This window comes from Vespa mandarinia, chromosome 5, assembly GCF_050613455.1.
Source record: "Vespa mandarinia isolate Hongniang chromosome 5, ASM5061345v1, whole genome shotgun sequence".
Classification (NCBI taxonomy): domain Eukaryota; kingdom Metazoa; phylum Arthropoda; class Insecta; order Hymenoptera; family Vespidae; genus Vespa; species Vespa mandarinia.
In genome coordinates this window covers 6,657,384-6,682,500 of record NC_140814.1, presented here as the reverse complement: position 1 = coordinate 6,682,500, position 25,117 = coordinate 6,657,384, and the positions used below count along the sequence as shown (strand labels likewise).

The 25,117-nt window shown below is 29.5% G+C and overlaps 6 protein-coding genes across 10 annotated transcripts in view; all 6 read right to left on the bottom strand.

Moving 5' to 3' along the window:
• yem (yemanuclein) overlaps positions 1-1,394 on the bottom strand; it is a 9,422-nt gene extending 8,028 nt beyond the window's left edge. Inside the window, exon 1 of one of the 2 annotated variants that reach the window (XM_035866978.2) lies at positions 1,051-1,394. In XM_035866978.2, coding sequence (XP_035722871.1) covers positions 1,051-1,245 — 195 coding nt within the window. In that variant the 5' untranslated portion in view covers positions 1,246-1,394. The remainder of the gene's footprint in view (positions 1-1,050) is intronic. The other variant, XM_035866979.2, reaches the window with a different exon arrangement.
• Positions 1,395-1,932: 538 nt separating this feature from the next.
• On the bottom strand, positions 1,933-5,976 carry LOC118441795 (uncharacterized). Of its 3 annotated transcripts, none has more exons than XM_085657063.1 (9): positions 5,758-5,976; positions 5,537-5,680; positions 3,971-5,474; positions 3,664-3,885; positions 3,426-3,595; positions 2,943-3,307; positions 2,747-2,859; positions 2,577-2,684; positions 1,933-2,456 (listed from the first exon to the last, which is right to left on the bottom strand). In XM_085657063.1, the coding sequence occupies exons 2-9, from the start codon at positions 5,595-5,597 to the stop codon at positions 2,159-2,161; spliced, it is 2,841 nt and encodes a 946-aa protein (XP_085513189.1). In that variant the 5' UTR covers positions 5,598-5,680; positions 5,758-5,976; the 3' UTR covers positions 1,933-2,158. The 3 variants fall into 3 exon arrangements, with proteins under 3 accessions (XP_085513189.1, XP_035722591.2, XP_085513190.1); XM_035866698.2 differs by having other exon boundaries at positions 5,833-5,976; XM_085657064.1 differs by lacking the exon at positions 3,664-3,885.
• Positions 5,977-7,488: 1,512 nt separating this feature from the next.
• On the bottom strand, positions 7,489-15,819 carry LOC146873008 (neuropeptides capa receptor-like). The gene is made up of 6 exons (XM_085657069.1): positions 11,353-15,819; positions 9,481-9,571; positions 9,197-9,396; positions 8,876-9,118; positions 8,078-8,414; positions 7,489-7,931 (listed from the first exon to the last, which is right to left on the bottom strand). The coding sequence occupies exons 1-6, from the start codon at positions 11,627-11,629 to the stop codon at positions 7,697-7,699; spliced, it is 1,383 nt and encodes a 460-aa protein (XP_085513195.1). The 5' UTR covers positions 11,630-15,819; the 3' UTR covers positions 7,489-7,696.
• Positions 15,820-16,078: 259 nt separating this feature from the next.
• On the bottom strand, positions 16,079-19,628 carry LOC118441841 (neuropeptides capa receptor-like). Its single transcript, XM_035866810.2, has 6 exons — positions 18,654-19,628; positions 17,704-17,794; positions 17,430-17,629; positions 16,966-17,217; positions 16,560-16,878; positions 16,079-16,442 (listed from the first exon to the last, which is right to left on the bottom strand). The coding sequence occupies exons 1-6, from the start codon at positions 18,928-18,930 to the stop codon at positions 16,202-16,204; spliced, it is 1,380 nt and encodes a 459-aa protein (XP_035722703.2). The 5' UTR covers positions 18,931-19,628; the 3' UTR covers positions 16,079-16,201.
• Positions 19,629-20,150: 522 nt separating this feature from the next.
• On the bottom strand, positions 20,151-20,760 carry LOC118441802 (putative RNA-binding protein EIF1AD). The gene is made up of 2 exons (XM_035866723.2): positions 20,494-20,760; positions 20,151-20,415 (listed from the first exon to the last, which is right to left on the bottom strand). Exons 1-2 carry the CDS (start codon positions 20,758-20,760, stop codon positions 20,206-20,208), a joined length of 477 nt encoding a protein of 158 aa, XP_035722616.1. The 3' UTR covers positions 20,151-20,205.
• tam (DNA polymerase gamma, catalytic subunit tam) lies at positions 20,651-25,005 on the bottom strand. Of its 2 annotated transcripts, none has more exons than XM_035866696.2 (3): positions 24,911-25,003; positions 20,968-24,769; positions 20,651-20,788 (listed from the first exon to the last, which is right to left on the bottom strand). In XM_035866696.2, the coding sequence occupies exons 2-3, from the start codon at positions 24,671-24,673 to the stop codon at positions 20,763-20,765; spliced, it is 3,732 nt and encodes a 1,243-aa protein (XP_035722589.2). In that variant the 5' UTR covers positions 24,674-24,769; positions 24,911-25,003; the 3' UTR covers positions 20,651-20,762. The 2 variants fall into 2 exon arrangements, with proteins under 2 accessions (XP_035722589.2, XP_085513188.1); XM_085657062.1 differs by having other exon boundaries at positions 20,660-20,788; positions 21,300-24,769; positions 24,911-25,005.
• Between the last annotated feature and the right edge of the window lie 112 nt (positions 25,006-25,117).

Below are 25,117 nucleotides of genomic sequence, written 5' to 3'. Positions count from 1 at the left end.
TCGACGATCACGAGTTTCCAGCGCAGCGCAGTAGAAAAAGAAAAAGTGTATGATGTGTGTGTATGTGTATATGTGTGAAAGAATATAACGATGTATGCTGTATGTTCGTATGTATGTGTGTGTGTGTGTGTGTGTGAGAGAGAGAGAGGAGAGAAAGATACATGGGCAAAAGAGGAGGGAGAGAGACACGATTGTCTAGGAATATTATGCGATATAATTCGAAAAAGAAAGGCGATTTTCATTGCAGATAACGAGAGGCATGGCGTTTATTGAAAAACATTACACATGTATGTAACATTAGAGATAAATATGTGGCGTATGGCCGATATTTTCTAATGTTCACGACGATAGAAAGTACCATAAAAAGGAATTGCAATGTCGGCTTGAAACGATGTATTCGCCTTCTCTTCTAAGTTAGTAACTAAAATGGATGATTTCGTAGTGATGTCGAGTTAAAGAAGAAATCGTATATTCTGATTTCTGTTTGCATTAGAAATAATCTCAAACGTATGGATGATGTTTAAAGTCTAAACCGTTAATATATATATATATATTTTTTTTTCCCTTCCATAAACAAACGTTAGAATAGATCCTGAGTAAAATCTAGAAAAATTCTTACGAAATATCGGAGGGAGAATCGATCAGTTCTCTCTCTTTTCTCGTTGTTGAGAGAGACAGGATACTGACCAAAGGAGGAAACGTCACGAGGAATCGAGAGGGAGAGAGAGAGAGAGAAAGAGAGAACGGTGTACCATAGAGATCTCACGAGGCAACAAGGACGCGTGACAGTCGTGTTTCGAGAGCGTTGCATGTCGATATGCATCTGGCATCGTCGTGCGTCGCCCTCGACGACGCGAAACCATTAATATTTTTGCACTTTCTTCTCAAAGCCGTAAAGAGAGACAGAGAAAGAGGGAGAGAAATGCGGCCGGTATAAGTCATGCCCTTATCGAGGCACACGGCTGAGAAAATTTCTCTCAATCTCTTTCTTTCCTCGTCAGACCTTTTACGAAAAAAAAAAAAATAAAGAGAAAAGGAAGATGGACTGACCTCGGCTGCTTTGAGAAGCTGCGCGTAGTTGAACTCGGGGCATGCCTTCTCGTTCGACTCTGGCAGAGTGAGCGTAAAACGGAAGGAGGGCGCAAGCTGTTTGCCCTTCTCACCCTTTTTCTCCTTCTTCGCGGCGTGGCCCAGGGACTCCGGAAACTCCAGGGTTTGCAGGGGTACCCGTTTAACCTCTGACATTCCTACATTTGCACCGAGCTCGATTGCGTATCACGGGAAACACTGCGTTGGCCGCGGCGACAACATGGTCCCTTTCTCTTCTTAAACACTACACCGACACCGCCACTCGCACGTCGCCATCTTCGGCACGACTGTTTTTAGAGTGCGCTGCTGACGCCGCTGCTCCTATTATCGCCGCCGTCGCCGCCACTATCGTATGCGCGCGCAAAACTATATTAAAACGGCATAGCGCAACCCGCACTCATTTTAAATATATCCTTATTCCATTACTTTCATTTTATTCATATTATTCTTTTTCTTAAGCTTTTTCAACAAATAATATATCAATGATATATTAAAGTAAATAATTATAAATGATTAATTATAAATAATTTTATTAAACAAAGATTTGATAACGAAAATGTATTACAAAGTTATACTCGCAAGTACTTAAAAAATATTTTAATGCGGATATACATGAATCTCGTAAGGTTTTCTAAAACTTCGATTGGTTTAAACGAAACATTTGCTTTATATTATCATTGGCGATAAAATGATACATTTTCTTAAATTTTTGGACAAATAAAATTTGCAATAAATGGACGTTAATATAAATTTTTCAAACATATATATATATACAAACATATATATATATATATATATATATGTGTGTGTGTGTGTATATAGGAAGATTGATCGAAACTTAAGGAAATCTTGCGTATTCTTTATTACGATATTTTTTTATAAGTTTACATACAATGATCGCGTTTTAATTCTTATGTAAAAACATGTGTCTTTATGTACTATGATCTAGTTCATTTTTGTATATATAACTTAACATATCTCACATTGACGTGCCTGCAATAGTAAGATTAAATATGTGATTATGATATACATAATTTCACATAAGACTTTCTATAAAATGAATATATATTCAATCAAATGAATCTTTGTCATTATCAGCATTATTATCATCTTCCTTTGCTATTTTAATTGCTGAAAACTTTTTCCCTAAAAGTTTCATCACCTCTGCATGGTTTAAATTCTTGTTCTTTTTCACAGAACTATAATTTTCTTTTACATAAAGTGCAAATGCAGATGGTTCTCTTTTTGGTGTTTGCATTTGGACTGTACCAGATTTCGTTGTTTTGTTGACGAATAATTCAAATTTACCATTACAACATTCACATCGTTTGTTTTCAATGTCTAAAGACTTTGAATGTCTTCCAATACTAAAATTGATTGAAACGGAATGACAATTAATCAGATTAATTATCAATAATTAATTAATAATTAATAGAAAATGAAGTAAATAATAAATCATGCAACAATATTATTAATATTTTTTATACCTCAATCCACATTCCATACATTTATACTTGTATTTTGTATTAATTGCATAATCATGGAAACGACGAATGGGAGGAAGCTCAGGGAATATTTCCACGGCCTTGTTAGCCCTATATATAAAATATAATAAAATAAATAACACGTATAGAAAGCAATTTATTCGAAAACTTACCACGCTATCCATAAATATCCATGACCATTTGACTCGCCGTTTATTATCCAACAAGCAGCATGGCACATTTCATGAATTAAAGTATCTCTTAATCTATTGGGTGCATCTAAAACCTACATAATATTCAAGCGAATTACTTATTAAAATTAATTAACAATTTTTGTACATGTGAAATTGCAATACGTTTAAAACATACTTTAGTTGATAGTTCTATTGTTGCAGTTCTGTAAATACCTGAATGAGGATTTACATATGATCTATTATGACAATAACCAGCTACTTCTCTCATACGAACATTCCATTCTATTATCATATCTTCAGGTAACATTTTATCAAAAATATTTTCATTATATAATTTATACAAATATTTGCAAAGCTCTTCTTTATTCTTTTTATATGATTGCCTATATTTTTTTGCATCTGGATGAGCAATAGTCAGAGGTACTGAATCAGATAAAGAGGCTAAGAAACTATATGTTTTCTTTTTCTTTCTTTCTATGGATGGAAGATGATTTTTATTTTTTGTTGTCCTTGTTGAATTTTTCTTTTTTCCATATATATCTGAAAATTTATTTTCAAATTTATATGAATTAATTAAAAATTAAAGGACTTTAAAAGCATTGAAAAATTTGTTAAACGCTTTTACAATATCATGTTTATAAGTATATGATTTTACTACCTCTTTTATGTACACGTTTTTCAGTAATATCATCACCTGGATCAAATTCACTTGTATCAGAACTGCTTTCTTTATTGTTAAGTGATGATATTTTCTTATCTGATACTTTCTGTACTGCACAATTAGTATTACCTTTGTCTTTTTTATCAGAATCACATATTTTAATATCTCTATAAAAAAAAATTTGGAAATTGTATTTTGTATTGTTGCATGAAAAATAAATAAAAATATATCATACCTTTGAACAGAAGACGATATAGTATTAAGTTTATCAGATACAATATTTGATGCTTGTGGATTTGTTAGAGCAGTATAATACGAACATTCACTTTCATTCTCAGAGGAAGAAGTATTATATTTAGATTGTCTTTGATTTATTAATCTTACTTTGTTATCTGTATTAGATATATTCTGTTTATCTGCCGTCTTTATTAAATAATGCTCATTTCTTGTAGCTTTTCTATAAACAATAAAGATAATACTTCTTCTTCTTCTGAATACTTTTTCATATAATTGATTATTTTTTATTTTAGCAAAAAACTTACCTATCCTTTTGTATAGTTCTATCTTTTTCCATAACAATTGATTGTTTTTCTGTTGGAGTTGAAAGCAAATCACCTGCTTTATTTCTCCATACTTGACCATATAACTTATCTAATATATCGGTACATTGCATAACATTCATATTATTAAATTCCTTTTTATCTTTATTTTCATATTGATTATTTTCCTGGAGAACGTTTGCAAGTGTAGGAGGATCGGGTTTTTCTAAAAATTTATATGATACTATAGGACTAATTTTTGTATTTAATGGAGTAATATAATTATCAATATTTTTAAACTCCATTTTTCCTCTATTATTCGGAGTTTCATATTTCATCTCCAATCTTTCTAAACTACTGTTTCCAGAACTTATACTATTTTTATTGCTTGCAGGTACATTGTTGAATGAAGAATTGTCACTATGAAATCGTGGTAAACTCGTCATAAGCCAATTTGAAATTTCTTTTTTTTTTCTTTCAGATAGAGTTTTTACTTGATTATCTATAGGAGAATCAACAGATTGATTATGTATTTTAGCTGGAGTTACTGTGTTTATTTCAGTAGATTGATTTCTGATATCAGAATTTGAAGGGGTTTCATCTATTATTATAGCAGGTAACTTATTAGATTTTTTTATTAAATTATCATCACTTAATAAAGCTGGATGCATTTCATCATCTAAAGTTTCATCAATTACAGCGTCATTGGTTTTTTTTGTTTTTGGAGATTCATAAACAGCTTTCGTTGACTGTATATTTTTAAATATTTTATTTAGATCACCTTTTGTCATTTGTACACAAGTTTCTGATTTCTTAGAATCATTAGTATTATTATTACTACTATTACTATTATTATTAGTCAATTTATTTAATAAGTTTAAATTCGAAACAGGAGTATATATATTTTCTTTTTTCTCCGATATATTTTGTATCTGTTTGTTCGATTTTTCATCATTACGTTGTTTATTTGTTGGTGTTGAACTAACATGTTTATTTTCAGATGCATTAGTATTTTTATTGTATTCAGAACTTGATGTACTGTTTTTCGTAAAACTATCATCGGAAGTGTAAAATGAATTTTTATCTTGTGAAATAGTTATCTTAATACGATTAGAAAATTTATTAAAATCATTATTTCTCACTGATACATTTCTCCATTTTTCAGTGAAACTTCCATCTTCATCTGAATTATTAGAGATTTCTAAAGCATAATTTTTTGATCTTATTATACTTTTATAAGTGCCTTTTGGTACTACAGGGGAAATAATCTTCTTTTTATCAAAATAATCTAAACTATGATCAAAGCTTGAATCGCTAATGATAATAACATCATTTTCGTTTGTACTTCTATCATTATTATCAGGAAAAATATCTTGAGTATCTTCTATCACAGAATTATCAGTGAGTTTTAATGAAAAGTCTTGAGAACCAATAATTGTCACTTTTAAAATATCTTTCGTAGTTTTATCCATTCTATTAGATACTTTTGGTAAAATCTGATATATAACTGGAATAATAAAATAATTATCACTATGACTTACAATACATAATCAATTTCATTTTACATACCTTTTTTATATTTCTGTTTATCAACAGAAAGTGAAAAAGAGTCATCACTAAAATCACTCATATTTCTTTTTAATTATTTTATCCACTACACGTGTTTTTATCTCTAAATTATGATTACGTCAATATATTTCTTAAAATGTGTACCTACAAATAATTTCTATGTATTAAAAATTTTTATTTAATCTCGAAAAAGATCAAAATTTATAAACAAAGAAGCATACTCATTGAAATAAAAGTATGATTTAAAAAAGAAAAAAAGAAAGCACTATTATTTTTATTCTTTAAATTTAATTTACTTGTTATGGTCCACTTTGTATAATAAAAGCAAAATTTCTTGTTAAGATTATATCAAAGAAAAATAAAATATTCTTTCATATTAAAAGCACGTGCAAAACCATATAAACAACTTCAAACTTGTTCGTTATAAGTCGTATGCAGAACTGCCAACATTGAAAAGAATCCAAGAAAATTATTGCTCGTCGTATTTAATGGTAATTTTTTTTATTAATTCAATAATACATTTTATCGATTTTTCTTTGTAAATCCTCATCAGTATTTATATAAAAAATTTTTCATGAAAATGAATAAAAGTAAAATCAGTATTATATTATTATTTTTCAAGTATTAGTACTAAAGAAAAAATATCACGTTTATCCTATAGGGCAGTATATTAGTTTAATTTAATTTGTAAGAGGGCGTAACTATGAAACATTATCGATTATATTTTTTTTTCTAATTTAAATAATCCTCGTTAAATAATCGTGCAATAAATATTTTTAATTTAATTGTTTTAATATTTCGATTTTTTCACATTAATATTCGCTGTGACATAATCATCTTTTGCTTTATAACTAATTAATCCTTTCCAAACAACAAAGAAATAAACAATGGACACAATAATCAAATTTCTTTTGGAAATAATAAAGTTTCGTTGATACTATTTCGTATTCTCTGCAATGTGCTGTAATTGATAATATCGAGATATTCGTTACACGTCAACGACAGGTATGATTCTGAAAAATTAATATTATTAGTATGTTACGTGCAATGAATGAATATGGAATATTCGTCAAATATATACTGCTATGATTATGAAAAAAATGGTAAAGAAAACTTCGTTTGCGAGTTTTGCATGAGTCATACTTTTTTTTTTCTGAATATTGAAAGAGATAGAAAGAGAGAAAGAGAGAAGAGAGAGAGGGAATTTTTCTAATTTGCCCTGTTATGGCAGAGCAAATTGATTTTTTCATATGTATATTTTCTAAGCATATGTAAATTTTGAAAGTAAATATGTAACCTTCCTTACATACATATGTATATATCTTTTGAGTTATCTGCCGGAAGTACAATCAAATTATTTTTTATAATTTCGCTCAATTTTTGCATGAAGTCCAACGATATTTTGGCGTTAGTTTAAATTGAACGCATTTTACTAAAAAAAAAAAAAAAATTGGCGTATTAAAAATATAATAACCTATATAAAATAGACGTATATATATATGTTCACAATTAAAACCATTTCTTTAAAAGAATACACTTGTTAGAAAAGCAATATATATTTACAGCATAAAACATTTACATGTACGTGCAAGTTCAATTATTACACAATAATGTAAATTTTTAGTGTCCTTTAGTTTACTTATCGTTTGATATGTTACTATTACAATTATAAGTGAAAAACGATTGCTATTCAATTGTAAAATTGCGAACAGTACAATATCGTACGTACGTACATATATATATATATATATACACACGATTATTGAATGGTATATCTAATAAATAAAAATTTTATACATATAGTTTATTCTTCGATTCATATGTAAGGGCATGAAAGATACATTAGTTTTTTTTTGTATTTAAGATTTAATCTATGAAAATAAACAATTCTCAAGAATTTAATAGATTTCAATTGATCGTTCTTCGTCTTTATTAGAAAAAATCCGAGCGTAACTTGTACAAACGTGATATCCTTACGAAATTTTATATTCATAAAGAAAAATCAAATTGATCCGTCAAAAGAAAATCATCTTTCATACGAAGTATCGAAGGGAGTCAAAAAAAGACCTCATCTGATTTATCTATCTCCATTAATTTTCCTGCGTTTGTAGATATAAATTTATCGAACGAATCCTTCCGTCTAAAAAAATAAGGCCCAAATCAAATGTGTGTTTCTTTTGAAGAGGCCCTTTCCTTTTTGGTCGTCCAACATTTCGTTCGTCCGTTATACGATTGTACGACCAGCGATGATCTTCTAAGTTCTATCGATGCAATGATCGATGAATCATCGTCGATAAATGTCTCGGTCGGAGAACTTCTTCCGTAGTCCTCGTTATTACTATGTAAATTCCTTAAAGATCGTTGTAAGATGTTTGTCTGTTCGCTCGAATTATATCTGAAAATAAATCGATAGAAATTTTTTTCATTCGACTTTTAAACATATCATAAGTGCGACTTGATTTTTTTTTCTCTCTCTCTTTTTTTTTTTCTTCCCTTTTGTTTTCTTTCCTTTTTCTTTTACAAATAAAATAGATTCTTCACCTTTTGATACTCCTTCTGTAACGAAAACTCCTTACACGCATCATACGAAATTCTTTTCCAGTTTCACAATCATAAACTGTAACGCTATTATTACCGTCTGATGACGTAGAAAGATTGACAGACGAACACCATAACGTTTCTTTAAATGCTGTCCTATATTTTGCGCTCATCACATTATATAAAATCGGATTAACGGTTGTACTGAAGTAATAAAGGCATCCACTCAATGGATGCAACCATTCATTTATATCGTCGAAGTACGACGTTCGATAGACGTAAAGCAATCGTTGTGCATGAAATGGTGCCCAGCAAACGAAGAACATTATCACAACGGCAACTGAAACATATATATGTACAGAGGATCCTTTTATATTTCATTTTTATACACTTTTTGAATATAAATAATTAAGAAAGAAAATGAGATCATGTAAAAAATGAAAGTATCGAAACGCGTAAAATTATACGAACGATAATAAAAGACGCTTCAATTGCTTTCGAAAGTAAATAAATCTTTGAAAGGTAAATAATTATTGTTAAAAGGTAAATAAATCATTGGTTACGTAGTATTCAAACTTCGTCAAAACTTTTCAAGTTGCAATAACTTTAATTAAGAATGTGTAATAATGAGATTCAAAAGGAGAATCGATTTTCTTTTTTTTTCATATCACACATTCTTTTTCACATTATTTATATTGACTTTGGTTATCGTCGAACACGTGAGACAATTTACAATTTAAAATAATTCATCGAAATATACTATAAATTAGATTACTCTTGAATTATGGATCTCTTACTTACTAAGCATGCGTACGATAGCTTTCCGTGAATGTGCTTGTCTCGTTTCGCCGTGGACCGAACCCTCGATACTGCGACCAAGCGTGTTTCTTTGTATTCGGAGACACATTCGTACGTAGAGAATCATTATGAACATCATGGGAATAAGAAAGAATATCAAGCAGCTTAATTCGTAAAGAGGAAAATCCGGCATGTTTTGTAAAAACATCGCACATACTGCTGAATCCTCGGAGTATCTTCCTGATTCTGAACGTCGATCAAGAAAAAAAAAAAAAAAAAAAAATACAATAATGAGGAATGAAATATCTTGTAATGAAATAATACCTGGGGGATATTCGATGTAATTGATAGTGGTGTAAACTGCAAATGGTATTGCAAAGATCAAAGCCACTAGCCAGACTCCAAGAATGAATCTAACAGGTCTCTTTAAACCGCTCATTGTATAGAGATGCAATGGATGACAAATCGCCAAATATCTTTCCAAGGAAAATGCCACTATCGTAAGTACCGACGCGTAAGATGACCTTAAAAAGATTTAAGAAAGGAAAAAAATAGAAGGATTGAAGAAATAGATAATTGTTAATCCCTTAAACAAATTTCATTCTTACATTTCGGATACAAAAGCTCGCAATTTACACATGCACAATCCTAACTGCCATGGATATTGTTCCCAGAATATACTCAATTCATTGGGTAAACCTGTGAAACAAAGGATAAAGATTCAGTCTAGGAGGGTTAATTGACGTCTTATTATTATTTGCTTTGTTCAGATCATTCCTATCATTGCATAATGAATCTTTATAATTCTCTAATTAAAATAACGTTTATTCAATCATTTTGTTATAATAATACGAAAAATAATACGTGATGTGATTTTTCATCGATCAGATCTTAGCTCGGGAAAGATAAAAGAGGTGTCAAAAATATGGTATTATGGAAAGGAATCTATGTGGTCTCAGAATTTCTTTACGTCGTTATTTTTATATTTTATACATACATATATCTATGTACACATGCATACATAGACACATACATATTATATATATATATATATATATATATATTTATCTTTCTTAAAATATTATCCAAAAACGATAAATTGCTTATCTACGTTTGTGTATACATACGCATCTTCTTTATATATTTTCACATACAATCGATAAATCTTTTTAGTTCTCTTTGGTAAGAAATGGAGATTCGAATTTTTATAGTATCCTCTATCTATTTTGTATCTATAGTAGCACCTATTTATTTTGCCAATAGATTTGAAGAGCGATTTATTTCATAAATAAATTCTTAATATAATGCTTATAATATATTGAAAATATGACTATTTTATAATATAATTATACGCTTTGATAGGCAGTAATTTTGTACTATTCAATCGTTTTTTTTTGTCCATACTAACCCATTTGCAAATATTTCATTTTACTCTTCTCTCGCATCTTCATATATCATTAACGATAGCTTTAACAATGCCGTTCAAATTGATGTTCAAACCGAATTACGGAATGCTTATGAAAAATTTCAAAGAATGATATTTGGACGATAGAGAGCTTAGAATATTAGTAAATGATTTAGAAAGTCTTTGATAAATTCTAAATATAATGGGGATATCATTCAATGAATGAGTCTTTAATCGAGGGTTAAAGATCGAATCATACGAGTTCCAAGAGAATTTGCAAGTACAGTAAATCTCGAACATAACATTCCATATCTTTTGATGACAGAAATTTATGACATCAAATAGAATGCGTACAAACGAAATGCAATATTAAAATTTCCGAAGAAAAATAAAAGAATAGGAATAGAATTAAGTTTGAGGACATTAATCGAGTCCAAAAGTAAAATTATAATGAAAATTTTTGTTTAGATATTTTCTTGTTTGAAATTCTAATATTTTTTTTTCCTCTCCCTCGAAGCAAAATTATTGAAATTATTTAATTAAAAAATAAATAAGAATCGTGAGAAATGAAGAACATTGCAAACAAATATCTCTCTTAAGGTCAATGCCATTATCGTTACAATGTTTTAAAATTCGCATATAAATTAAACTCGATTTTTTCTGAATGGAAACAAGAGGATCGTTTAAAGTGAAAAAAACTCAAGTATCAAGTTCGGGAAAAAATGAGGGTAATATAAAAAAAAAAGGACTTTATTCAAGAATACAAAGAAATTTATCTATGCCCAAAAAATCTGTGACAGTGACTGATGCAATTGTTCATGAAGATCATGAAAAATATACGCGTATATATATGTTCGTATCTATGTGGTTTTATTTTCAGAAAAAAAAAAGAAAAAAAAAAAAAAAAAAACAATACATATCATTCTTAAAATTTCTTTTCAAAATCTATAAACATCTACAGTATCTATAAACATTTATGTAAGTCTATAGAAATTTGTTGGCTATTTGAGAGCGTCAAAATTCTTTGAATTTTGTGAAAGTTAAAACAAACAAACTCTTAGATAGAAGTACTCACCTAGAACCAATAAAAGAAGATCCGAAATGGCCAAATTAAAGAGATAATAATTCGTAGCGGTTTGCATCGTCGGTTTCTTCTTAATAACAATGCATGTCATGATATTCCCGAAAACGCCGGTAACGAAGATAATAACGTAAACAAAAGTAATAGGTAAAACAAGTTGAAGCGGCAAATGCTTCGAACCCAATTTCTTTTGCAAATATTCGGATTCATCCAGATTCATAAGTTTCGTGAGATTGGTTAAAGGTAACGCGTAACGGCTTGATATATTCATGCCTCTTAAATATTGGGTTTCTTTTTTCTCTTCGTTGTTGTGCGAATAAATTAATCGAATTAACGAAGAGGATGTATAAGAAGAGAAAGAGAATTCTTTTAGTTTTTCGTTCTCAATTTAATAATAATTTGTTCAATCATCGTGAACACACATTATAGAATAAATAAAATTTTTCATCGAAAATAACGATAAATTGAATTTTTTAAAATTATCCATCATTTACTTGATTTCGAAAGAAATTATGTCAGTTTGGATCACGATCGTTTCATTTTTTCAAATTAATATTCCATTTAAAATTCACGTTCCATTGAAAAACTTTTTCGTGACATCATCACGAAACCGGATCACGAATATCTAGACGAAAATTCATAGCTTTATGATTTTTTTATTTTTCAAAAATTATAGTTCGAAGATACGCGAATCAAATATGATCGATTTACGAGCGTTCTACTCGACACCCCACGAACAAGTGATGAGAACACTGAGCGAGCCACTACTGGTATGACTTACCTACGCGCCCCATCTACCACGCATCCAACCCTTAGCTTTAATTCAAGAGAGTCTGCGAATTGAACTATTTTACTCGTAAATAAAATTGCGCGCATGTCACGATACGTTAAGGGCATTCACGGTATTCTCTTTAAATAAATTATTCTAATAATCGATCATTCCTAGTTCTTAGCGACAAGATCCATGAGACTTTTCTTTTTTTCAATTTATTCTTTTTTATTTTATTCAATTTTTTAATATCCGTTTCTGTAATATCATTTATTCGTATCCTTATAAAATCTTCTCATTAAGAATTAGCTTGAATTTGAGTTTGTGTAATAAATATCATTATCCCCTTTAATCAATAACAATAAATCCAAAACAATGGACAAATAAATAATAAATCGTACGATAATCCTAAAAATTCATCAGGATTAGATATCAGATATAATGTGTTACATATCAGATAATCATATATAAGGTATTATTTAATACACATTATATACATTTACCACAGGATAATAAATTACTTTAATTGATTATCAAACTCTCGTACTTCAATGGTGATAGATCGATTAATCAAACTGTGGAGTTAATCGTACACGTTGTTTTTAGATGGAATCTCTGCTGATATCAATTTTTTTCACGTATTTGAAGTACCAACGAGTTATTTATTACCATCCATACGATGATAGCTATAATCACATCAAGAAATGATTTTTATTTTAGAATTAATTGTTGAAGAAGAAAGAAGTTCGAAGGAACTTCTTAGAAAACTATAAAGATGTAAACGTGCGAACTCAATGCAAGTAATAAAAATATAATATTATAATGTATTCATGAATTTTGAAACCCTAGGGACATTCTCTCGACTTACTTATTTCGTATTCATTTTAAATATAATACGTATTATGCAACGGTATCGTAAGATACAGTTTATTATGAAATTTTTTTTCCTACTCTGCATCTCGTATTTTACTAGAAAAATTTCTAACAAACTTTTATCATTATTTATAAGCCATTCGAACGATTCGATCGAGGATCATTCGATATTTATATCTTTCTTCTTCTTTAAATCTTTACGCAGGAAAAAATGTATCACATCCTTTTGAGAACTATAAACAAATTGCCTATAGTGAAGATAAGTAATTTTTCTTTTCCTATCCGGAGTCATTTCTTTCGCGTATGTAGGTAAATGGATTTGAAACCAATCTACGTGAAAGTGACCGCCTTTATACGATGGCTTGAAAACTTGAAACTGAGATTCCAGAAGTAGGATTACCGTGCCGATCATGAGAACAGAAAGAAGAAGCTGCAAAAGTTTTTCACGTGAATTTCAACAAATGAATTATTCCGATTTCTTTGGGACAATTTTATCAATTTTTTTCGAGATATTATCGGCTAATACATTTTCTCAATATTTATTTCTTTTATAAATAAAATAATAAAAACTATTTTGCGAACTGTTCGAGATCGATTCAAGATATTAACTTCCGAAGTAAAAATAAGATATGTGAAACGTAATCATAGAATTTTTTTTGCATTCGCTACAAAAAACGATGTTATCAAAGATTAAGAATCAACGATATCGTCGGTTCATTTGGAAAAATTATATAAAATGATGTGGAAGTAATGACGGAGAGTAGTATTTCATTTCGAAGATGTTAGCAACGTTTATCGATTTATCCAACACTTTGATAATTCTCTTTGGACAAACTTTGTTCAGAGTTTCCCAAAATCGCGTACTATATTAATTTTGCACGTAAATGAGTTAATTTATCTTATATATAGATGCGAATTTGTCAATTAACGATATCAATTGTTATAATTTCGAATTATAAAATTTATTGTACGAAACGTACATCAAAGTATGATAAATCAACGATCATTGATTTTCTCAAACACGAGTTATTTTACAACAATATTCTAATTTTACAATAATATTTTACAATTTCTCTCTCTCTCTCTCTCTCTCTCTCTCTGTCTCTCTCTTTCTCTCTCTTTTTTATAATTTGAATTGATTATTAATCAATAAAAAGACAGACGCATGAATATTTTTGTAAATAAATATTATCATTCTTTTGCTCGCTATTATTCGCCCTTTAGTCGTATTAATCAAATTACAGCACCATTTCTTGAATTTCACAGTGCGAATTTTTTTCTCTTTCTTCTTTCACAAAAAACATAATACGCTGCGGACATATGAATATGGACGAAAACGAGAATTTAGGATTCTCATACGAGCGGTGTATGAAAATAAAGGCATTAGTAAAGGTCAGTCCGTTCTCGAGAAGATATAAAACTATAAGAATAAATTTAAAGTTGATTCCAATATTATGATTGGATTGTAAACAAATATATATATAAAAACAAAAAAAAAATAGAGAGAGAGAGAGAGAAAGAGAGAGAGAAAGAGGAAGAAAGAGAAAGAGATAGATTTTATTTACCAAATACCAATATCGAAAAGTTTCTTCATTTTCATGCGAATTCATTTTCACGTCTGTAATAGAATTGAATTCTTTCCATCTAAATCTTAAGGTAATATATTATAAAATAATAAGATAATTATTAACGATGTATATTGTTATTACCAATATCAGTGAGCGTTTTTTAAATAATCGCAAGACAATATCCAGGAGTATGCATTCAAATGCATATTGTCAAAATAAATTCGATTATTGTCGCTTCCTTTAAAAAGGATTAGAAGTACGGGAAAAATTGAGTTCTTCATCTTTTTTTAGCGTGTACGTTTTCTTTCGTAGCATTTTCAATAAGTGACAAATTGAATCAATTATATGTTACATTGCTTAGGTTAGATTTTGACAAAAATTTAGTTGTGACAATACGACAGGATTTGAAATTAATGAGAACGTTGATAACAATGAAGTTGACTTTTTGTAAAAGAAAAAAAAAAAGAAAAAAACGAAGTATGTACATATGTCCTTCGAGAATGCGTATTATATATAAAAAAATATATTAATCGAAAGAAAATCTCATCGACTTGATCTAACGAAAAATGAAAAGCATATTAAAACGATATAAATATTCGTCTTAATGCATTAGTATTTAAATGTAGAATATGATCTTTTTGTTCGTTTAATTTGATAATAAATCAAGATCGATATTTGATAAGAAATCGTTCGTCGAATCAAAGATCAATCATTTCGACAGAAAGGTATTGATCGATCATTTTTTGTATTTAAATTTCACGTGTCTTCTCCAGCTTTCCTCTGCATTAAACGTGGAAAACGTTTTATGTCATGTTATTAATATATACAGTTTGCGATTCGGTATATAGCGGATAAACTTTGAAATGTATTGGCAGTGAAGCATGACACGCTATATTCTGCATGCAACAGAAGAGAAAAGGAAGAGAAAGAGAGAGAGAGAGAGAGAGAGAAAGAGAGGGAGTATAAACTAAATGGGTTAAAGCTTAATGGTTTTGCTTGGCTTTTGCTAAAACTTCGATTGGCTGTGAAGAGTGACTGCTTCAAAGAAAAGAAATTATAAATGTGAAAAGAAAGGCAAAAGAAAATAAAGAAATAATTTTCCGTAACAAACATGATTCCTTTGCTATACCGTAATATTAAATTAAGAAAACATAGCTGTCTTTGCAGTAGTATTTATCGTTAAATTGATCGATTGATAAAAAAGACCACAAAGGATGTTTTCTTGTTTTTTTTTTTCCTTTTTTTTTTATATCGAATAGAATTACTAATAATTAAAATCGAATAAAATTAATAATAATGTTGATAGTAGTTAGAGCAAATATTAGAAAGATTTTTTTAAATGATTGATTTAATGAAAAAAAAAAAAAAAAAAAAAAAAAAAAAAAAGAGAAAAAAAAATAGACATTCCGTTCATCAATACTGACTTACTTTTGTACTTAAAAAATTTTCGAAAATATCATTAACAAAATATATAAAGAAACCAAAAAAAAAAAAATAACGAATGCTAACTTCTTTATGTGTATATATATATATATAAATAAAATTAACAACTAGATTTTTCTTCTAATAACTTAAAGCAAACAGAAGAATCAGAATCTTCGCCGATTATTAAAATACACGATTATAGTAATTATCAGAAACTACTACTGGCCGTTGAGATCGATTCTTTCACTATCTCTTTCGATGTTGTACTTTCCTCACTGCTCCGTTCCTGCATAATAGGATGTCCGTTGTTATTTAGAAGGGATTTGGATGAATCCTGATTTCTAATCTTTCGAATTTCATCGTAATGGTTGCGCATAGACCTATCTCGAACAACTCGATCTCGATTTGAAGAAAATCGAAAGACTTCTTTCGCCTGGCCAAATGTATACCTTAAAAAATATTTATATATACATACGATATCTTAATATTATTATTAATTAATTAATTTATTTTTATGTTCATTTATTTTATTCTTATTTATACTATTTTTTCATCATCGAACAAACCTCATTGAGCACGTAAAACGTGGTAGATGAGCCTCTTCGCTAGATTTACATTGGCAAAGATCGGGTGGCTTAATGGTCCAGCTTTTCCTTAATTTCCGTTTACAGCAAATCGTTTGCTTAAAAGCCTCTCTGTACTTTACGCTCATCATATTGTAAAGAATTGGATTTACCGTGGTACTAAAGTAGTAAAGGCATCCGCTCAAAATATAAAGCCATTCGTTTAAATCAGGATAATAATCAGAATCCTTTGCATAAACGTAAAGCAATCTCTGAGCATGAAAAGGTGCCCAACAGAGAAAAAACATGACGACGACGACACCTATAAAAAAGAAATAATCTTTTGTATCGTATACTTCCATAATACTTCTAAATTCAGAATTTTAATAAGAGGAACGACAATGTGTACTTAACATTCTAATGGTGGATTTTCTAGATTGAACCTGTCGCGTTTCTCCATGAATCGAGCTGTGAATGACCGGCCCAACCGTATGTCTCATACTCCTTTTTATTTCCAAACCCATCCTTGTGTAAACAACGAGAATAACAAGCATCGGTAAAAAGAAAAAGATGATGCAGCTTATCTCGTAGAGCGGAAAATTCGGCATGTTATTAGATAGTATCGCACAGATCGCTGACTCGGCGGAACAATTCCCTGATTCTACGTACATACAAATGTTGAAATTAATTATTATTCTCATATATATATATATATATATATATATATATATATATATATATATCTTATAATCTTTTGAACAATATAATAATACGTGTTAAATTTATATAGGTACTATTATAGAAAATAGAATAGATATGAAATATCATATCTTTTTCGATAATTAAAATACAAGCTATTATTTCTTTATTAACTTGGAGGGTACTCGACATAGTTGACTTTAGTATAAATAGCGAACGGTATTGCTGATACTAAAGCAATAGACCACGCGGCGAAAATAAACCGTATTGGTCTTTTCAGTCCACTCATAGTATAAACACGAAGGGGATGACAAATGGCAAAATATCGTTCCATGGAGAAAGCCACTATCGTGAGAACTGACACGTAAGAAGACCTGCGAAAGAGATGTAGAAATTAAGATAAGAGATTGTTAAGGAAATGGTGGATGAGAGAAGATCGATCTCTTACATTTCGGATACATATGCTCTAATCTTGCAAAGTGCAACTCCCAAAGTCCATGGATATTGTTGCCAGAATACGCTGAGCTCATTCGGCAAACCTATAATTTTCGAATAAATTCGAATATTAAAATATCATTTTGCATTATATATTTTTGATCGATATTTTTCTGTATTATTTTTTTCGAATTTTTTTGTGAAATTAATTTTTTTCTCCAATAATTTAATCTTTTATTATGTAGATAAACACGTAGTATGTATTTTACTAATAACGAATAGTACTAACGTGATGGTACAAGCTAATTGATATTAAGGATAATTTTCATTTGATGATACAAATTTGACAGAGATTTGAGATGTCTCGTAATGACGTAAATAGAAGCAACTTTACTATCGATAAATAAGACACCGACGAGATAAAATCGCGAGTGTACAGAGCACACACAAAGCTGAGATTAATTTAAAACTGTTATCTTCATTTCACATTTAGGAGAGGAAAATATATCGCGTATTGAAATCAAACGTCTCAATTTGTAAAATATCTCAATTTCCAACGATCTTTCTCCTTCGAAACAAAAAAAAAACGATAAAAGAAAATAAGATCTGCATCAGGAATTTGCGTCATTGTAATCTTTACTATCTCGTTTAGTTTTACAAATGTTCACGACCTTAAAAATCTAATCGCATTATCGTTGTCACGAACGTGTTTTAATCGATTATCAGAAATTATCGTTCATCAAAATGTTTCCCTTCTTAATTTGAGTAAAGCAATTCGAACGATGAATATCGTCATTCGTTTGACGTAAAATGTACAAAATCAAGATAGATAGGCAATAGATAGAGAATGAAAAAGTAATATACCTCGACGATTCAATTAATTTTTATTAACGTTGGCTTATTATGTAACGTGAAAAATTTTCTTTTAAATGCACCATCAAGGAAGATGCAAAGAAAGCTTACCGAGTATAAGTAGAGTCAGATCGGAAATAGCCAAATTGAAGAGATAGTAGTTAGTTGAAGTTTGCATCGATGTATTTTTTGCAATAACCGTACAAGTGGCGATATTACCAAAAATTCCTGACACAAAAATTGCCACATAAACGGTAGTTAGAGGCAATACCATACTCATAGGGAGATATTTCGAACCTAATATTTCATTAAGATATTCGGCTTCCGTCATATTTTTTATATCCATCTTGGTCCAAAAACCGTCTTCGTCAAAAATTGCACAACCCATCTTGGCAAATAAATTTTCCTTGAATATCACAATGACGACGGTAGGATGAAATTAGATTCTTCGAGAATGTCACTCTGTGTTTTTCATTCTAACTTGAAAACTGGTAACGTCGCTGATACTTGAAAGTTAAAAGGATTAGGCTTTCGTTCGAACAGCAAATCCAAATTCGAAAAGATCCTTATCGAGCTGGCAATGTGTCTTCTTGTTGAACATGAATGATCATATTATTTTTTTTACTTTTAATTCTAATATCATCGTTGTTTTTCGTTTGATGACGATTGGACTGATGAGTAATTGCATTTTATCGGTAAAATGATCCTCTTATACATTCGTTCGATCGTATTCTCTCGTGACACGTTTTTAATAAATAAATCTTTTCTACTTTTTTTTTTTTTCTTTTTTTTTTATTTTTATTTAATAAACAAAATTTCCTTGTGTATGTCAAGAAAGACCAAAAACAGATTCTTGGGAATAACTAATGTTATGATGATCGCGTTTGCAAACAATTAGAATATCGAAGGTGACCGTTTCCCTTTGCAAGCTTTTGTTATAGAATTCCCCCACAATCTTCGACGACAGGCGAAAACACACTGACTTTAATAATCGGTAGTGATAACATTTAATGTCATCATGTATCTCTCTAATTTCGCCGATAAAAGATAAGTTCTCTTATTCGATTCGAAATAACATAAACTTTCTAAGATTAATTTATGCATTGTACCTCGTATCGTTATAGTATATCATAATCTTATCTATACTACCGTCATTTCTTAATCTTATAAGATATTTTATTTTCTCATATAAAATTGTCTCGTCGATTGCCGTACAATAAAACGTGCAATTTGCAAGTGTTTTATAAAATACTCTATAGTTCAGATAAAACGTGACGTAAAATATTTTCCAATATCGATTTTAATCAATTTATTGTAGATTAATTTTTTTAAATAGACGAAGGTAAAAATTATATCATATTAGGCTTAATTTGTACAATAGTTTATATAATCTAATTATGAAAAACTGCAATGATTATTATCATTATACCATATACATTCAACAATTTTTGTTTTGTAAACAATTATCGAAGAATTATCAATTGCCAAAATACTGAAACGAATCTTACTATTTTTTTTTTTATGATAAAATAATAATTTTTAATTGTAATAAAATAAGATAATTTCTTAATTGGATTAGTCAATTGAATAATTGGACACGACAATAAATTCAATTTATATACAACTTTTTTATGAAGTCTTACAAAATACCTTATATTAATTACTAGTCGGATTCATTAGAACTTGTGTCCGAATCACTTGATCTATCAGAAACATAAGTTATCCTATTTGTATTTACAAAAAGTTCTTCCTCTTCTTTATCTTCTTCTTCATCACTATTATCTTTTATCGTTTTTTTAGATTCCTTTTTATTCAAGACTTCGTCAAATTCCAATGGCCAACATTTTTGTACATGGTACCACTTTATATGTTCCTAAAAAAAAAAAAAAAAAAACAATAGTATTATATTTTTAATTGCATTTACATATATACCTATAATGAAAAAACTTACTCGTGTTAATATCTTAACTATCTCTGCTTTGACCTTATCGCCTTCGGCAATGGGTTCAACTAATACGAAGTCTCCCCTTTTTATCCAAATGTGTCGTCTAAACTTCACTGGCATTGATACAAGATATTGTTCACCAACTGAGTTTACAATCTCATGGAGATTATTGCCGCGCGATTCGACAACTTTGACGATAGATTGAGATTTTGTTGGGATACTTAAGTCTTCCACCTCCTTCACAACATGTTTACGTTTTGTTGTTTTTGACATTTTCACTCTGATAATTTATAAATGGCGACTGTAATACATTGAAAATATTATAATTAAATAAAATTCATATTTAAAGATTCAACTAAATATAATATTTCGATTCGATCGATTTTTTTTTTTTTTTTTATTATTAACTTAAACTCGTTTTAAATTGAATTAAATTATTTTTCGTTTTCTATTTATCATATTAGATATTTTTTTTATCACGTTTAATTCGATGCCACGATCCTAAGGATCCATCAGACTTTTCCAATGCTGCATATATATCTAAACTTTCTCCAACAGGGATACTATATCCATTTTCAAGTCCATAAGGATTTGATGGTGTTTTACAATCTTGACTTGATTCTTTTCGAAGAACCGTATCTACTTCTACAGATGCAAAAAAAGCTACTGACATTGGTAAATCATTCATACCAAGCCTCAAGGCACAGAAAGATCTTGTCATAAGATTTGTTACGTGCATTGCAAGAGCAGCATTGTATTTGTATCGTGATGGAACTAAATATCTTATTTCATCGTGAAAAGAAAGACAAAACCTTGCATTATCTTGCATTAACCATCTCATTGAAACCAACATTAAATGAAGAAAATCAACTGCACCACTTTGTACTACCCAATTAATTTTAGTTGGTAAATATTTTTCTTCTTCGTCCTCACACTCTAATGCTCGACTAAGTCTACAGTTTAAAAATGGCGTTACAGGTTTAGGATTACAAGCTATTTCCTCAAGTCTATTAAACATTGCTGATTCTGAACCACCAACCCATTTACTCTTGTTAAACATTTCCATAAGTGATTTTTGAAAAAGTTTTGCTATCTTCATAGCTTCATACAATGTATATTGTCTATCCTCCAAATCTTCGTTAATATACTCAGATTTCAATGTATATACTTTGTTACCCTTTGTCAAAGCAAACATTTTTCGAGATTTAGATATGGCATTACTTTCTGTCATGGTAGGATTAAATTGTTTTAACAATCTTTCAGCAAACTTTTGGCCGGCACCATAAATTCTTGCATAATTGATAATCTTTGCATGATCTCTAGATATTCCCACAGCTTTTGCAGTAACACTATGCATGTCTGTTCCATTTGATTTGTTTCCTATTAAAGTCATCCATCCAAAAGGTGTTGCTCCATGCACTTTCTTATAATATGCATCTCCAACGATTGATGCAATCCATAATTCTTGACTGTCAACATCAGCACCAACTATGTTATATCCTGGTGGAGCTTGTATCATGGATCGTAATTCAGAACCAATACGTTCGGCATGTGCATTAGAAGCAGTCATCCATGTAGGTTCTACTGCTCGCCTTGTTAATGTTCCACAGACAACTACTTGTGGAATTATTGCACCAAATTGTGTATTGTGTTTCTTTGAACTACTTGGCAAACAATACTTTTCAAACCAGACAACCATTTGGGACATGATCCTGTCTCTGTTGTTTCTCCAATAAGATACCTTTCTTGCTATTTTCAAAATTTGTGCTGCACTTGAATCTAATCCAGCAAGTACATTATCCGAAAACTTGTTCAAAAAGTCTTTAGCCAAGGGATTACCGACATTGAAATTAATACCATCTTTGTGTGGTAATTTGAAGAAGTAACAACAATTATCTAAAATAATATCGCACCAAATTCCGGTACCTTTGTATGTAGTATCATAATCTGTTGTACTTTTTCTCTTGTATTTCCAAAATTCTGCTTTATAAAGATCGTTTTCTAATTTTTTATTCAGTATTAACATTGTATCATCTGTAGAATTTCGATAATTAGTTGTTTCTGGTAAAGGACATTGATTTAATAATTGTTTTAGAGGTAATATAGTTTCAATATTTGGATCATTGTTATATGGTACTAATATACCCCAACCATGTTTCTTAATATAATGCAAAGGATAATTTTCCCATGTTAAATTTAAAAGTTTTGGAGTAATCTGCGTAGATGTACTTATATGTTGTGGTCCAGGTTCCCAATTTTCATCCTCATTTTCAGTTTTTTTAGGACAAAGTTTTCTATACCAAGCAGGATATCCAGCCATATATGGTAGTTTACCTGGTAACAAGTATTTTGTTTCTTCTAGATAAGAAAATTCTTTTTCCAAAGGATCCTCGTCTTCATCATCTGTCAAATATGTTTCTGAATTTATGTCACTAGTTACTTTATTATTATTTTCTTCGATTTTTAGTTCTTGTAACTTTGCCTTAGACAAAGAAATTTTCATCTTAATATTTTGAGTACTCCAATCCTGATCCCACATCCATAAATCCTCTTTATATTTTTCATTATGCATTAATTGACAAACAGTATTTGCTCTTTTAGTGAGTATAACCTTAGATTCATAATTTAAGTCTTCATAAGTAGACTCTGATGCTTCTAAATATCTTTGCCAATTGGAATTTACTGGAAGATATGTACAACTAAGCTCTAACATTCCAGCGAATGTAACAGGATGTGGAAATCTTTCTTGAAAGATTGGAAATAATTCACAAAAGACATTATATGTAGCCAATACATCAGAAGCACAATAAGACATTAAATCATTAAATTGTTCTCTTATGTCATCCAAAGATCCTTCTACAAATATATTTCTTTGTGTTTTGCTGATATTTTTTCCACAATAAAGTTTATATACTTCAGTCAAACTATTTGTTGAAGTGTAGTTCAACCATTTTTCAGTATCATGTTTGTGTTTTTCACTTCTTAAAATTGCTCTCTGATAACTATTAAGTCCACTGACACATATATGTAATGACATTGTGTCTATAAAACGTGTTCCAGTAGAATTTAACCAATATTGTTCTTTTATTCTTATTCTATCATATGAAACATTATGGCCTATAATGATCTTTGGTTTTTTATGAGAATTCTTCAATTTTATACCATAATCATCTGCATTACTTTCTATAGGAATTAACATATTGGAAGTAAAATAATTAGTACCAAAATTACCTTTTACATTTTCTATAAGAGTTGGTGATACCCATCCATACCATGCTTTTTCTGTAACAGCTGTAGCTATCGTAGGTAATGGACCTTCTTTTACACAAACTTCTACGTCCAAAATCATTGCATCTTCTAAAGGATAATTTACACTTTCTGCACCATCACTGGTATATCTAGTCCAACCTTTTTGAAACAACCATTTTGAAGGTATTTCTGGTATCTTAGTAATAATTTTATATATGATCTTTAAATAAGGTGAGATTTGTTCCATAGCAATATTATAAAAGTGTTCTTCCAAGTCCTTTCCTTTCAAAGGTGGTAAACGTATATCAACGTCTGATATTGCCTTTACATCTTCTGTATTTATTCCATATTTATGTAAATCTTTTTTTATATTTTCTATTTCTTCTTGAGAAAGACATACATGGTTTTCATTTTTATTGAATAAATGCTCATGCAATGGTTTAGAAAGCATTTGCATATTAATTTCATTAAATCTGGTAATATTATGAATATTGTCATTGTTACTGTCATTTATAGTTTGCTTTGTATTTTCCTCTTGTATATCTTTTCTATGTTCGCTATTATAATCATTTTGTGTACTTTCTGATGAATAGGTTTGTTTCATCAACGGAGATAAAAATGCTTGTTCGAATTTGTTAGGTATTTTGGGTTTATTTGCAACATATTTCTTAGATATATTTTGATTTTCTTTATATGAAGATAAAGATGAGAAATCCATGAAATTCGTATCACTTTGATCGTAAATAGTATCGTTGTTATTAGAGATTACATCATTAGAGGTTAAGGCGATACTACTATTAATTTTAATATTTTCCAACTTTTTGTTATGTAAAATGCATCTTTTTTTGACAACTTTTTTATGATTTTGTGTATCAATCTTAATATTGGTGCATTTATGCCTTATGCAAATGTGAATAAGACGTATTTTTAATCGCATCTTAAAACGTGTTCGCAGCCTTACACTTTTTCCAAAATATATAAGTATCTTTAACACGTGACACGAAGTTATGAAAAAATTTGAAGAGTATCTTACCTATATAATAAAGTAATTGAATTATATTATCTTAAAAATTTTTTATCAGAACATAATAGTTATGTAAAATATTATGTTGAGCTTATATTAAAAGTTTCACTAGAATATATCAAAGTAGACTTGCGTAAACAATTTATATACCAATTCTCTTCCATAAGGTTAAAATATAGAGTTGGACGCATGGAAGGGAGCTTACATATATCTAGGAATAATTAAGTCCATCCATCTGGAAATTATTTATCCTTTTATATAATAAATTCATCTTGTTTGTTTAGTTTTACAATTTTATTGTAATTAATGTAAAATAATTTATTTATAAGGCAAAGAAAATAAATCAGACAAAAAAAT